The sequence below is a fragment of the Hylobates moloch genome, unplaced genomic scaffold (assembly GCF_009828535.3).
Source record: "Hylobates moloch isolate HMO894 unplaced genomic scaffold, HMol_V3 SCAFFOLD_12, whole genome shotgun sequence".
Taxonomy (NCBI): Eukaryota; Metazoa; Chordata; class Mammalia; order Primates; family Hylobatidae; genus Hylobates; species Hylobates moloch.
The window spans coordinates 37,647,857-37,661,954 of NW_026652287.1; the positions used below are offsets into that span (position 1 = coordinate 37,647,857).

The 14,098-nt window shown below is 56.1% G+C and overlaps 1 protein-coding gene and 1 non-coding gene across 2 annotated transcripts; both read right to left on the reverse strand.

Annotated features, from left to right (window-relative positions):
- Positions 1 to 1,518: 1,518 nt before the first annotated feature.
- NOP53 (NOP53 ribosome biogenesis factor) lies at positions 1,519 to 12,584 on the reverse strand. The gene is made up of 13 exons (XM_032169320.2): positions 12,301 to 12,584; positions 11,132 to 11,196; positions 8,283 to 8,391; positions 7,461 to 7,660; positions 6,987 to 7,057; positions 5,964 to 6,059; positions 3,912 to 4,016; positions 3,652 to 3,834; positions 3,024 to 3,199; positions 2,737 to 2,803; positions 1,960 to 2,036; positions 1,819 to 1,875; positions 1,519 to 1,578 (listed from the first exon to the last, which is right to left on the reverse strand). Exons 1-13 carry the CDS (start codon positions 12,522 to 12,524, stop codon positions 1,572 to 1,574), a joined length of 1,437 nt encoding a protein of 478 aa, XP_032025211.1. The 5' UTR covers positions 12,525 to 12,584; the 3' UTR covers positions 1,519 to 1,571.
- LOC116479798 (small nucleolar RNA SNORD23) lies at positions 2,598 to 2,706 on the reverse strand. Its single transcript, XR_004251103.1, has one exon. It is a non-coding gene; the product is annotated as a small nucleolar RNA SNORD23 (small nucleolar RNA).
- Positions 12,585 to 14,098: the final 1,514 nt, after the last annotated feature.

Below are 14,098 nucleotides of genomic sequence, written 5' to 3' on the forward strand. Positions count from 1 at the left end.
TAAAAAGGCACGTGGACAAAGACATTGTTTCAGTTTCCTTAGGAGGAGCCACACTGGCCTGGTTAAGAAACACAAGGCACACCCACGTAATGGGATTCCACACAGCCACAAAACAGAAGGAAGCAGCTCTGTACAGACACAGAATTACCTCCAAAATGCACTGACAGCAAGCTGCAGAATCACACACAGTGTGATCCTAAGACCCCGAAAAAAAACAATTCTATCCTCACAAGTACATGTGTGAAATTTACGTTAGTTTTTTGGGGGGTGGGGGGGTTGAGACAGGGTCCTCTGTCATCCAGGATAGAATACAGTGGCGCAATCTCGGCTCACTGTAGCCTCCACCTCCCGGGCTCATGTGATTCTCCTACCTCAGCCTCCCCAGGAGCTGGGACTACAGGTGCACACCACCATGCCCGGCTAATCGATTATGTAATTTAATAGAATCACATAGGGAGCATAATCACTCACACCACACTGCAGTAACTGCTTGACAGGCAGCTCCAGAAGAGGGGCGTGAATGTGACTGAAGGGCAAAGGTCAACGTTTTGACAATGATTTACAGTGAGAATAAGTTCTTCATTTCTTGTAAAGATTTTAAAAACGTTTTCAAAATAGGCATAGAAGGGAGGAAAATTACATCATTTTATGTGCCTCAGTTTCCTCACCTTTGTTACTTAAGTTTTTGATACAGGTCTCCCTCTGTCACCCAGGCTGCAGTGCAATGGCGTGATCACAGCTCACTGCAGCCTCTACCTCCCAGGCTCAGGTGATCCTCCCACCTCAGCCTCCCCAGTAGCTGCGACCATAGCTGCATCCCACCACACCCGGCTAATTTTTGGTAGAGATAGGGTCTGGCTGTGTTGCCCAGGCTGGCCTCAAACTCCTGGGCTCAAGTCTTCTGCCCGCTGCAGCCTCCCAAAGTGATGGGACTACAGGAGCGAGCCACTGTGCCCAGCCCCGTTTCCTCACCTTTAAAATGGGAATAAGTACAGCCCTCATTGGTTGGGCCACTGTGAGTTCAATGAGTGATTCCACCTGCTTAAAGCCGATAACAGGTGTTCTATTGGCAGAGGTCAGCTGCTGCCACTCCTTCTATCAGTGTGGCGACAGCTGCTATGTCACCCGCAGCAGAAGGAACTGGGCTATTCTCCAAGTCGGAATCCAGTGGGGGAACCTCCTCCTCACCTCTGCTTCACCTCCCACCTCCGGCCAGGCCATAAGCCCTGCACCCTCTGCTTCACCTCCCACCTCCGGCCAGGCCATAAGCCCTGCGCCCTCTGCCTGTTGGCTTTTTAGGATCTGCCCAGGCTTGGAAGGGCTGCCAACTTCACAGCTATTGGACAGACCACGATCCAGTCGGCTGACGACCCCTTCAGACACACCCTAGGCCCTCACCAGGCTCTGGCAGTGAGTTCTGGCACCTACATGCTTGTGCACCACGGGGGGACACGCAGAGTCTGCACCTGGGAGCAGCCGCCCGCAGAAGGCACACAAGCCACACGCGGAGCCCACTGATTAGCTAGAAGGGACTTTTTATTGAAGGGCGAGGCTCCGGCATCTGATGGCAGCTACAACCTGGGGACAGAGGAGAGGGGCTGAGGGTGGGTGAGAGGGTGCCCCATACCCCCTGCCGACCTGACACCCCCTGCCTTTCAGTTTCCCTTTGGGGACCCTCCCAACCCCACTCTGGTGTCAGGGCCTCTTCTGGGCATGGCCAAGGGGGTGTGGCTCAGCCACTGGCCACACTCTGGGAGGGGCCCTGGGACTCGGTGGGAGAAGGGCTCCCTTCCTTGCGCCGAAGCCGGGTGGACTCACTGGATCTCGCGGAACGCCCGCTTCTCCACCAGCTTCACCTTGTACTTGCGTTTGAACCTGCAGCAGGGACGATGCAGCAATCAGTGCCCGGGGCCAATCCCAGATGCCCTCCCCCCAACAGCAGCCCCGGCCGCCCCTTACTTGGCTCTCTCTCGAGGCTCGATCATATTCCTCCTCTGGAAGCTCTTGAACCGGTCTCGAAGGATGTTGCCCTCGGGCTGCGGGACACAGAGGGAGGTCTCAGCAGGGCCTGGCAGAAGCCCAGGGGCCTGGACCTCTCCCCGGGGTCCTGGCAGGGCTCAGCCCCACGCAGTCTCCCCAGGGCAGCCTGTGGGCACCAGGGACTCAGCCTGGCCCTCAGCTGCTGGGGCTCAGCGTTGGGGTGACAGCCACCAACCCACGGCCATTTCTAAGCTGGGCTTAGAGGAGTCACGGGAAGGGGGCTGGTGACGACACAGAAAAGGGGACAGCATGCGCAAAGGCCAGGTCAGAGGAAGAAGGCGCAGTCCACCCACAGCACAGCTGGCTGGAGCCCCACGGCTGGGCCGGCCCAGTGTGTGGCTAACAGAGGAGCTGGGCTTCCTCAGGGGCACTGGGAAGCCACAGCAGGTCCTGAGCAGGGGAGGGACAGGGTTGGTTCTGAGCTTCAGAAAGGTCCCTATAGTCCTCAAGGTGACCGGGACTGCAACAGGGACCAGTTGGAAGGAAAGGCCTTCTTAGGGTCCCAGACTCAAACCCTAGCCTGGCCCCTCACCCTGGGATCCCATCCCAGTACCCCGTGCCCTCAGCCCCTGAGCATTGGCCCCACTGGCCCAGCCCAGGGGTAGCCATGGTGTCGCCCATAGCCCCTGGGGGCACGGGGAGCAAGGATGGTGTCATCACTGGGCACGGGGCTCCGCGGCAGCACACAATGAGCACCTTCAGGGTCCTGAGCGAGTCTGTCAGCTCTGAGCTCAGCTGCACGTCAATGTCGGGTGCCTGGTACCTGCAGAACAGCGCGGGTGTTCAGAAATATCACCCCCACAGGGCCCAGTCCAAAGCCCCCTGCTGGAGAAGGGGCCTCTGAGAATGTGGGGTTTTACGGGTGAAGAGGTGGTCTCCCGGTGCAGGGGGTGGGCAGTTCCTGAACAAAGGCAGGAAGGTGTCAGGACCTGGGACCTGACCCCCTCCCCAGCCTCTCCCAGAACCCCCAGTCTGGTTCTCACTTGAGCCGCCCCAGCCTTCGGGGCTTGTCAGCCTCGGCCTCCCGCCGCGCCTGCCGCTGCCTCCGCCGCCGCGCCAGCTCCGCCAGCCTCAGAGCCACCTGGGCCTTGATCCCGCGCAGCCGGAACAGCTCCTGGTGCCGGAGCTGGGCGGCCCGCAACGCGGCCTGCTGCACCCGCTGTGGAGACAGGACAGGGGTCAGGGCCCAGGCAAGTGCTGCCCACCCAGGGAGGCCTTCTCTCTACACAGGCAACTCTCCCTGCACAAATCTGCCTGTCCCCGGAGGCCCTTCCTGACCCCGTCCCCATCACATCAGCCGCCGCTCCAGTGCCTTCCTAGCAGCTGTTTGCTGAAGCACCCTTTGTCATCCATCTCCCCTGGTCTGTGGTACAGAAACCTCCCCCCACCCCGCCCCTCAAACAGAAGCGCCAGGGACCCTGTCCCACCCCAGCCCAGAGCCCTGCCTGGAAGAGGCTGGGAAATGAGTCTCAGCTGTGAGGATCCCAAAGCGCCACACGCGGGGCTTGGGGTGGGCAGGCTGCCCGCAGCACCCAGGGCAACTCGTGGGTGGGAGGAAGGAAGGAAGGGGGCGAGGCATCAGAGGCAGGCCCCGCCAGCCCAGGCGCTCACCAGCCTGCGCGCAGCCTTCTCCCGCCGCCGCTGCTGCTCCGTCTTCTTCTCTGTGGCGGCCAGGCGGGCGGGCATGGGACCGACCTCGGCATCCCCAGCCTCTGGCCCCTTGCCCTGGCCTGGCTCCCCCTCACCATCCGACTCCTCCAGCAGACCCTCGCACAGCTCCTGGAATGTGGACTCCTGGGGAGGCGGGATGCAGTGTCAGGGGTGGGGAGGAGGCCCGGGGAGGGGAGGGAGTGGGCAGGTGCAGGGCTCACCTGGGTGGCGGCCTGCTCTGTGGCAGGCAGGGCCAGCTGCCGCTCCAGCTTCTCCGCCTCCTTCTGCCGCTGCAACTCCACCTCGTGGGCCGCTGAGAGCAGGGTCTGTGAGGGGCGGGAGTGAGGGCCGGTCCCTGAACCTCTCCTGGGACACTGAGACTCGACCCTCTTACCTCCCATCTGTCCCTCACCCAGTGCCCACAATCCCGCCCTGGCCCAGGCTTTCCTCCCCACGCCCCATCTACTAGCACACCCACCCTGCACAGAGCCAGAGGGCACCTCAAACCTTCGCCCTCACACCTGCTTTGCGCATCTGTGAAGGCGGTCTGGCCTGTATGCTTCATAGTTTTTATTTATTTATTTATTTATTTTTGAGACAGAGTTTCACTCTTGTTGCCCAGGCTGGAGTGCAATGGCGCGATCTCAGCTCACCACAACCTCGGCCTCCTGGGTTCAAGCGATTCTCCTGCCTCAGCCTCCCAAGTAGCTGCGATTACAGGCATACACCACCACGCCCGGCTAATTTTGTATTTTTAGTAGAGAGGGGGTTTCTCCATGTTGGTCAGGCTGGTCTCAAACTCCTCACCTCAAGTGGTCCACCCACCTCAGCATCCCAAAGTGCTGGGATTACAGGTGTGAGCCACCACACCCGGCCCACAGTTTCATTTATGTGAACTGGTCGGGGTGGGTAAGTCCCTGAGACAGGAAGCCTGGCGTCTGCCTAAGACCACACGAGATAGGGAATTGGGAGGTGATGGCTGACATGTGAGGTTTCCTTTATGGACAGTGAAAATGTTCTAAAATTGACTGCGGGGATGGTTACACGATGGTCACTAAAAGCCACTGAATCAATCACATACTCTAGGTTGACTGTATGGTAAGTGAATTTTATCTCTACGAAGTAGTTCTGTACAAATCTAAAAGCGAATGTCTGATCTCCACGCCCCCTCCCACATCTGGTCCAGGAACAGATGGCAGTGAGCGGCACCCTCATGCTTTCAATCGTGAGCACACTGCTGCTTTTTTCCGCAGACACTTTTCTCTACCAGATGAGGAAGCTGCCTCTGTTCCTGGCTAGCTGTCTCCTTCTTATGAATGCTGAACACGATTAGGGCAAGCATCCTGCATTTACTGCGAACAGCTCAGCGTCTCTCCAGTCACATGATCCCATGAGAAGGGGTGTTCCTCGAGGGAGGGTTGTGCTTGTTTTTTGAGAGTCTCGCTCTATTACACAGGCTGGAGTGCCGCGGTGCGATCATAGCTCACTGCAGCCTGGACCTCCTGGGCTTAAGCAATGCTCCCACCTCAGCCTCCCAACCAGTTGGGACCACAGGCGCTCACTGCCACGCCCTGCTAATTTTCTGTATTTAGTAGAGACAGGGTTTCACCATGTTGGTCAGGCTGGTCTCCAACTGCTGACCTCAAATGATCTGCCTGCCTCAGCCTCCCAAAGTGCTGGGATTACAGGTGTGAGGCACTGCACCCGGCCAAGGGAGGGGTTTTTGTCCCCTTTGTCCACAGCATCTGTGCCCAACAGATGCCCGCTAAATGCACAGTGGCTCCAGCCAGACTTTCCCATCGCTGAGGTAGCCTCGCCCGTGAATAACTGTCACTTGGCTGCCAGTGTGCCACCGTGTCACCACAGCCTTTTGCATCTCTGTCCCACAGGCTTCCTGGAAGACGCCACGGTCTCACTCACCTCTGTGCCTTTGCAGCGCTATTCCCGCCACCTGGAAAACCCACTCCCCTCCTCCCATTGCAAACCCCTCCCTCAGCCTCTGCCTCGGCCCAGGCGTCCCCTCCTCCTGGGAGCCCTTCCTGACCCCCCAGGCTGGGCCAGGCTCCCACTCTGGGCTCCCAGCCCCAACCACTCTGCCCATCACTGTCTGGGAACAGGTGTCTTGCACTGGACCGTGAGCCCCGTGAGGACAGGCCCAGGGCTGTCTGGGTCACTGGAGATCCCAGCACCACCCAGCACAGGGAGGACGCTCGTGAAGGCCTGACTGAGAGGCAGAGCCCGCTGAGGAGGGGGGCCTGGACGGGGCGGTGTACCTGGTGGTCTTCAAAGGACGGGTTGTAGGAAGCTCCGGCAGGCGCCACCTCCACTGCGGGTGCCTGGGACGGCTTGGTGTGCAGGCGTGGTGGCCGCTGTGGAGAAAAGGCCGAGGCAGGGTAAGGCCGTGCGCTGGGGCTGCAGGTGACCCGGGACACAGTCGTGGGGCAGATGCTCCAGGCCTTGCCAGCAGTTGGGTGTGGGAAGAGCTTGAGGGGCATTCAGGTGACTCGAGAGCAAGACTCCGTCTCAGAAAAAGAAAAAAAAGACGCCTATGCTCTGCTACCCACGAGGCTGAGCCCTGGAGATTGTGAGCACCTGGGTTCTAACACGCGGGGTCCAGCAGCTCAAGGAGGAGGAGGAGGCTCCAAATCCAAACTCAAACCCGCGACACTTCTGCCACTTGCCAACACTGGCTCCACCTTCTCATGCGCTACCTCTTTAAATTCTCCCCACCAGCCCATGATCTAAGTACAATTTCATCTGTATTTTATTTTTTTTTTTTGAGACGGAGTTTCGCTCTTGTTGCCCAGGCTGGAGTGCAGTGGCATGATCTCGGCTCACTGCAACCTCCACCTCCCTGGTTCAAGCGGTTCTCCTGCCTCAGCCTCCCTAGTAGGTGGGACTACAGGCACGTGCCACCAAGCCCAGCTAATTTTTTTTGTATTTTTAGTAGAGACAGGGTTTCACCACGTTGATCAGGCTGGTCTCAAACTCCCGACCTCAGGTGATCCACCTGTCTCGGCCTCCCGAAGTGCTGGGATTACAGGCGTGAGCCACCATGCCCGGCCCTCATCTGCATTTTAGAGGAAGATACAGGTCGCAGAAAGGTTAGACCACCTTCCCAGGATCAGTCAGCACTGGAGCTGGGACAGGAATCCCAGCCACCTGGCTCCAGCACAGAGTTCTCGGCCACTGGGATGGAAGGGCTCCGAGACTGAGACTCTACTGCAGGAACACAGAGCAGCTCCCAGCCCTCCTCACCCTCCCATCACCCAGGACGCCCTTCCCACACGTCTCACCTTCACTCCTTTCTTCTTGGTCTGCTCCAGGAAAAACTCATCCTGGCCAACCAACGGCCTGTCCAGGGGGTCTGTGGATACAGCGAGCGGAGCTGCTGAGACAGTCCCAGAATGGAAGAGGCACCAAAGGTCTCCCCCCAATCCCTCCCCATTTCAAAAAGGTGACCCTGAAGCTTAGGCAAGGGAAGGACTGATTCTAGACCCCAAGGGGCCTTGATCACCAGGATAAAACTGTGCCTGGACGGGTTCAGAAAGTGGATGAGACCAAAGCTGAAGGCAGGAGCCTCACAACTCAGGAAAGGAAAAGCACGAGTGGGAAACGGCTGCCCCTTCAGGACGCGCGACTCTTCTGGGAGGTCACCAAAGCACCCACAGAGCACTCCCTTTCACACTGTACTCTCGTGCGGTGCACCACACACACGACTGCACATGGCAGTCCTGTCCCCATTCATAGGTGACAGCAGGGTCACTCACTGTCTGAGGCCCAGAGGTCGTAGAAGGGCCGCTCCACGGTGTCCTGGGGCCCGGGCTTGGCCCTGGCTGCGGGAGGGTTGAGGAGCCGGGCCTGGGCCCTGCGCACCTCCCGGGGCAGCTCGCCCTGCTTGGCCAGCTTCTCCCATAGCTGCTCCTTCCGCCTGAGCTTCTTGGCGTTGGGGACCTGGTGGGCGAGGACGCTGGTCGGAGAGAGGCGGCACAAGCGCAGCAGGTGAGGTGGCAGCCTGAACAGCAGCCGGGCCTCCTCCCCGTCGGGGTTCCTCCACCTTTAAGGCAGCTCCAGCACCCCCTCTCCAAACAGTGGCGCTCCCCCCCCTTCAGAGAACTCCTCTCCCCACGTCTGTCTCCAGCCTAGGCCTCCCCTCTGAGCCCCAGACTCAACGAAGCAACAGCCCCGTCCTGGACATACCCCAGGCACCTCACACCACCATGTCAAAACCAACCTCAGCATCACCCAAAATCCCACTCCTCCTCCACATCCCCATCTCAGAGGAAGGCCAGCTGTCCACCCTCTCACCCACTCATGCCCCAAGACCCACCTAATGCGCCTCCTGAACTCGCCTCCCACTCAGCCCCTCCTCTCCAACCCCAAAGCCCCCAGCCGGGTCCAGGCCCCTCCTCACCTGCCTCGGCCCAGCACCAGGGCACCCAGACTCCCTCCCTCCAATCTGCACTCCGAAGTCCAAACCTGACCCCGCCCTACCCTCCAAATGACCCTCACCTACCACCCCCCAGCCCCGGAAACCCTTTAGGACCAGAGTCTGGCGGGAAAGAAGGGCCCGGGGACGCTGGGACACTCACTCTTTGGGGGCAGGGACTTTGGATGTGTTCTCGAGGATGAGGTCAACCCGAAGGGGTTTCTTGAGAAGCAGTGACTTCTTCTGGACTTTGGTTCTCTTCTTAGTCAGCCCTAAGAGTGGGAAAGAGAACAAGTCAAGGCCTCAGGCCTACCCGCTGCCAAAGACCACCCACCCTATTCACCTCTATGGGAGCCATCAGACCTGAATCCCAAGTCACCCCAGGAGACTTGGAGGTCCGCAGGCTCCTACCTGGAAGTAGAGGCCCCTAAGGGTGGGGCCCAAGGTGCCCAAGCCCTGACCCTCCACAACCAAGTGCTGGGCCAGCAGGAGGCAGGCCCCATGCTGGGGACACGAAGAGTGACGCCCACAGCCACATAGCAGGGTCTCCCAGACAAAGAGGGAAGAGGACCAGGCATGGTGGCTCACGCCTGTAATCCCGGCACTCTGGGAGGCTGAGGTGGGAGGATCGCTTGAGCCCAGGAGTTTGAGGCAAGCCTGAGCAACACAGTGAGATCTCGTCTCGGGGAAAAAAAAAAAAGAAAAGGAAAGAAAGCAAGTGATCAGTTGACACCGAAGCCCAGGGAGGGCCACAGAACTGGACTTGGGCCCCAGGACGGCCACTTCTCAGCATAACTTCTAGTTCTCTGGTTTTTACTGCCTTTTTCCTCCCACAAAGGTACCTATGGTTTTTACTTCAAAAGCCTAACAATTAAAAGCAGTAACTCTATAGCAAAACACCCTAGAATAGAATTATGCCCTTGCATGGACTGTGGGACCTCACACAAGAGGCTTAGCTCCTCCGTGCCCCCAAAACAAGGATGTGGATACCTCCCTCACTGGGCTGCTGTGAAGATGTAATCATTTAAGGCCCACAAAGCACAGGAGCTGACCTGCGACTGCTTACAACCACTATGATCTTTGTCCATGTTTTCTTACTGAAGTGGAACCCATAAACTGCTTCTCTTCTGCCCCGCAAAGAGGCTTCCCACTCACCAAAGCACGCCGATAACCACTTCCCCATCTGTTCATTACAGGCAGGTCAATGACTTACCCTTTATGCTCACACACCAGATCAACTCACTTCGGTCAAGACTGACTTCTCTAATAACGACCCCCCCCCTTTTTTTTTTTTTTTTTTGAGACAGAGTCTTGTTGCCCAGGCTGGAGTGCAATAGTGCCAGCTTGGCTCACTGCAACCTCTGCCTCCCAGGTTCAAGCAATTCTCCTGCCTCAGCCTCCCGAGTAGCTGGGATTACAGACATGCACCACCACGCTCGGCTAATTTTGTATTTTTAGTAAAGACGGGGTTTCTCCATGTTGGTCAGGCTGGTCTCAAACTCCCGACCTCAAGCGATCCACCCGCGTCAGCCTCCCAAAGTGCTGGGATTACAGGCGTGAGCCACCACGCCCAGCTTGAGACACAGTCTTGCTCTGTCGCCCAGGCTGGAGTGCAGTGGTATGATCTTGGCGCATTGCAACCTCCGCCTCCCGGGTTTAAGCGCTTCTCAGTAGCTGGGATTACATGCGTGTACCACGACGTCCAGCTAGTTTTTGTATTTTTAGTAGAGACAGGGTTTCGCCATGCTGCCCAGGCTGGTCTCCTACTCCTGACCTCAAGTGACAGACCCGCCCCGCCTTGGCCTCCGTGTAGGCCACTGCACCAGACTCTAATAACCACTTTTCACCTGCCTATTGGAACTCTCCTGTACCTCAAGGCAGCTCCTTCCACTCTATCTGGTCACTGAACCAGGTCCTCTCGTTTTCATTAAAACAGACCCTTTGAGTGATCTCACACAAGCTCCCTCTCTTGCTCATTAAAGCAGACCCCTTCGCTTGCTTCCAGGCCATTCATTAGAGCAAATCATCTGTTCTTAGTTTGTTTTTCTATGTATTGAAGTAAACATTATTACTCATTAGAGCAATCCCTCCCTCACTCCTCATCTTGTTTCAGCAGATCCCCACCCTGCATTCTGGCAACTTAAGGCAAGCAAGTTAAGACTAGTGTGTTACCTGCTCACTAAGGCAGGTCCTTTTGTTCCTATTAAAGCTCATCTTGGCCGGGCGAGGCAGCTCACGCCTATAATCCCAGCACTTTGGGAGGCCAAGGCAGGTGGATCACCTGAGGTCTGGAGTTTGAGACCAGCCTAGCTGACATGATGAAGCCCCATCTCTACTAAAAATACAGAAATTAGCCAGGCTTGACCAGGCATGGTGGCTCATGCCTGTAATCCCAGCACTTTGGGAGGCCGAGGCAGGCGGATCACCTGAGGTCAGGAGTTCGAGATCAGCCTGACCAACACAGAGAAACCCTGTCTCTACTAAAAATATAAAATTAGCCGGGCATGGTGGCGCATGCCTGTAATCCCAGCTACTCGGGAGGCTGAGGTAGGAGAATGGCTTGAACTGAGATCGCACCACTGCACTTCAGCCTGGGTGACAGAGCAAAACTGTCTCAAAAAAATAATAGTAATCCCAGACTGGGGTTCAGCAGCGCGATCTCGGCTCACTGCAACCCACTGCAACCGGCAGGACTGATTTGTTTAAACAGGTCCTTGACTTGCTTTTCTGCAAGCTAAAAAGAGATCCTTTAATGTGTTTCTAACCTATTCATCAAGGCAGACTCCCAGCAGCTTATCTGTGCATGGAGATCACTGACATCTCAAAAGAAAAATCTGCCTTCTCTCCAGCTTGCTTTCTGCCCATTTGAGGTCCCCTTGTTTATATTAAGGTTGACCTGTTTCCGCAGATATTTGCCTCCCAAGCCACATCCTTAACACAGATCTCAGAGGCTATGGTAAGCTGGCTAACAACGTATAACGGCCATTCCCCACCACAAAAGCCTCTCCTCACCTTTTTCCTTGGAGCCAGTGTCCACGAAGAAGAGTTTTTCATTTGGGGCCTCTGACAACAAGCCACTGGGGGACAGAAATACAGAACATCAGCCAGAGATGTTGGAGACGAAAGAGATTTAACCTGGCAGGTCCAGCCTTCCTCTTCCGCTTAGTCAAGTCCCACCACGGGACTCTTCCAGGCTAAGGCCTCGCCCAGCAGTTTACAGAACTTAGTACTTAGGAAGGACTGCCGGGCGCAGTGTCTCACGCCTCTAATCCCAGCACTTTAGGAGGCCCAGGCGGGTGGCTCACCTGAGGTCAGGAGTTCAAGACCAGCCTGGCCAACATGGTGAAACTCTGTCTCTACTAAAAATACAAAAATTAGGCCGGGTGAGGTGGCTCACACCTGTAATCTTAGCACTTTAGGAGGCTGTGGCGGGTGGCTCACCTGAGGTCAGGAGTTCAAGACCAGCCTGGCCAACATGGCAAAACACTGTCTCTACTAAAAATACAAAAATTAGCCGGACGTGGTGGTGCATGCCTATAATCCCAGCGACTTGGAAGGCTGAAGCAGGAGAATCATTTGAACCCAGGAGGCAGAGGTTGCAGTGAGCCAAGATCGTGCAACTGCACTCCAGCCTGGACTACAGAGACTCCGTCTCAAAAAAAAAAAAAAAAAAAAAAAAGGAAAGAAAAGAAAAATAGCCGGGCGTGGTGGCGCCCGCCTGTAATCCCAGCTACTCAGGAGGCTGAGGCAGGAGAATCGCTTGAGCCTGGGAGGCGGAGGTTGCAGTGAGCTGAGATCGCACCTACTCCAGCCTGGGCGATACAGCGAGACTCCGTCTGAAAAACATATATGTATATATACACACACACACATATTTAGGAAGCAGCAAGCTAAAGTGAGTGCATGGAACGTATTTACACTAAAAATTATTCATTGTTTACCTAAAATCCAAATTTAATTGAGCGTCCTGTATATTTATCTGCTAAATCTGGTAACTGTATCAAGCTCTCCAGCTTCCCATGCTGAGTCCCCTGCCTATGCTCTCCATTTCCTCGGTGGTTTCCGGGACAGGCGACTCCTGACCCCCGGCCCCCGGCCCCCGACCCGTCCACGCAAGCACGCCTGGCCTTGCACCTGGACGCAGGAACCGTCCCAGCTCCCGGAAGTCCCGCCCCCCGTACCCGCTCGTGCGCTCCTGTAGCCGCACGTCTTCCAGGAACTGGTCAACCTCCAGCCCCAGCGGTTCCTGAGCAAGCCGCCGCCAGCCCCGCTTCTTATTTCTTGGGCCTCGCCGCCGCCGCCTCAGCGCTGGGTCCACTGAAGTGGGCCGCAGCCCCAGGAAACCAGAATCGGCATCGCTTTTCGAGCTGCGCTTCCCACCAACGCTACTGCCTCCTGCCGCCATCTTGTCAAAGGAAGAATTCGGCCCCTGGCGTCCCAAAAAGCGCCTTTGCAGCGTGCGCGCGCAGTTTTCCCACCCTCTTCCGTGACGTACTTCCTGTGGCAGCCATATTTGTAAAGTGACTGGAGTTGCCAGGAGGCTGCCATCTTGGTAAAGGATAAATGGCTTTTTCTTCCTCTATTGTTTACAGCGGGATCTGAAGATTCCTAACGGCGGCGGGTGGTAGGAGAGAGACGGGAAGGTTGCAGGTTCTTAGCTTTCGCCCTTAAGCGAACACCTTTCCCGGCCGCCTGGGGTCTTTGCTCAAACTGATTTTTTTCTTTAATAGACAAGGTCTCACTTTGTTGCCCCCAGGCTGGAGTGCAGTGGAAGGGTCATGGCTCACTGCAGCCTCCAACTCCTAAGCTCAGGGATCCGCCTACCTCAGCCTCCCGAGTAGCTGCGACCACAGAAGCGTGCAACCACACCTGGCTAATTTTTTATTTTTATTTTTTGTAGAAATGGAGCCTCCCCATGTTGCCCAGGCTGGTCTCAAACATCTGGTTTCAACTGATCCTCCTTCCTAGGCCTCCCAAAGCTGTGGGATTACAGGCTCACACCACCGCTCCCGGTCCCAACTGATGTGTGTTTTTTTTTTTAAGAGACAAAGGTCTCACTATGTTGTCCAGGCTGGTCTTGAACCCCTGGGCTCAAGTGATTCTCCCTCCTCAGCCTCCGAAAGTGCTAGGATTACAGATGTGAGTCACCATGCTCGGCCTGATTATTTTTTAATCTCATTTTCTTAGAAAGTCAGAACCGTCAGTGGCAGATTCTGCACAACACACATTCCAATCTCAGAAGTTTTGTCCTCTGAAATGTTCCAATCCTAATATCTTAGAAATCAAGTAACTTTCGGAATATCAAAGTTGGAAGCACAGAACATTAGAGAAATGTTAGAAACATACACTTTTGGCCGGGCGCGGTGGCTCACACTTGTAATCTCAGCACTTTGGGAGGCCGAGGCGGGCGGATCACGAGGTCAGGAGATCGAGACCACGGTGAAACCCCGTCTCTACTAAAAAATACAAAAAATTAGCCGGGCGTGGTGGTGGGTGCCTATAGTCCCAGCTAGTCGGAGAGGCTGAGGCAGGAGAATGGCATGAACCCGGGAGGCGGAGCTTGCAGTGAGCCGAGATTGCGCCACTGCACTCCAGCCTGGGCGACAGAGCGAGACTCCGTCTCAAAAAAAAAAAAAAAAACATACACTTTTAGGACCCTGGAAGTGCAGACTCAGAATCATTCATCTTGAGCGGGGTACTTCACTGTGCCTCAGTTTCGTCATCTGTAAAATAATGATGATAACGGTACATCTGCCTCATAAATCATGCAGAAGATTAAACATATGTAAAGCGCTTAAGGCTGCGTCTGGTATCTGAGTGTTAGCTATTGTTACTGCCTTGCCCTCTGAGGCTTCATCTTAGAATCAACTCATCTTTGCTATTTACAAATAAGGAAGGAAGCTCAGAGGCTCTTGGGCCCTGGCAGCCATTCAAAGGGATCCATGGCAGGGCGTGGTGATTCACGCCTATAATCCCAGC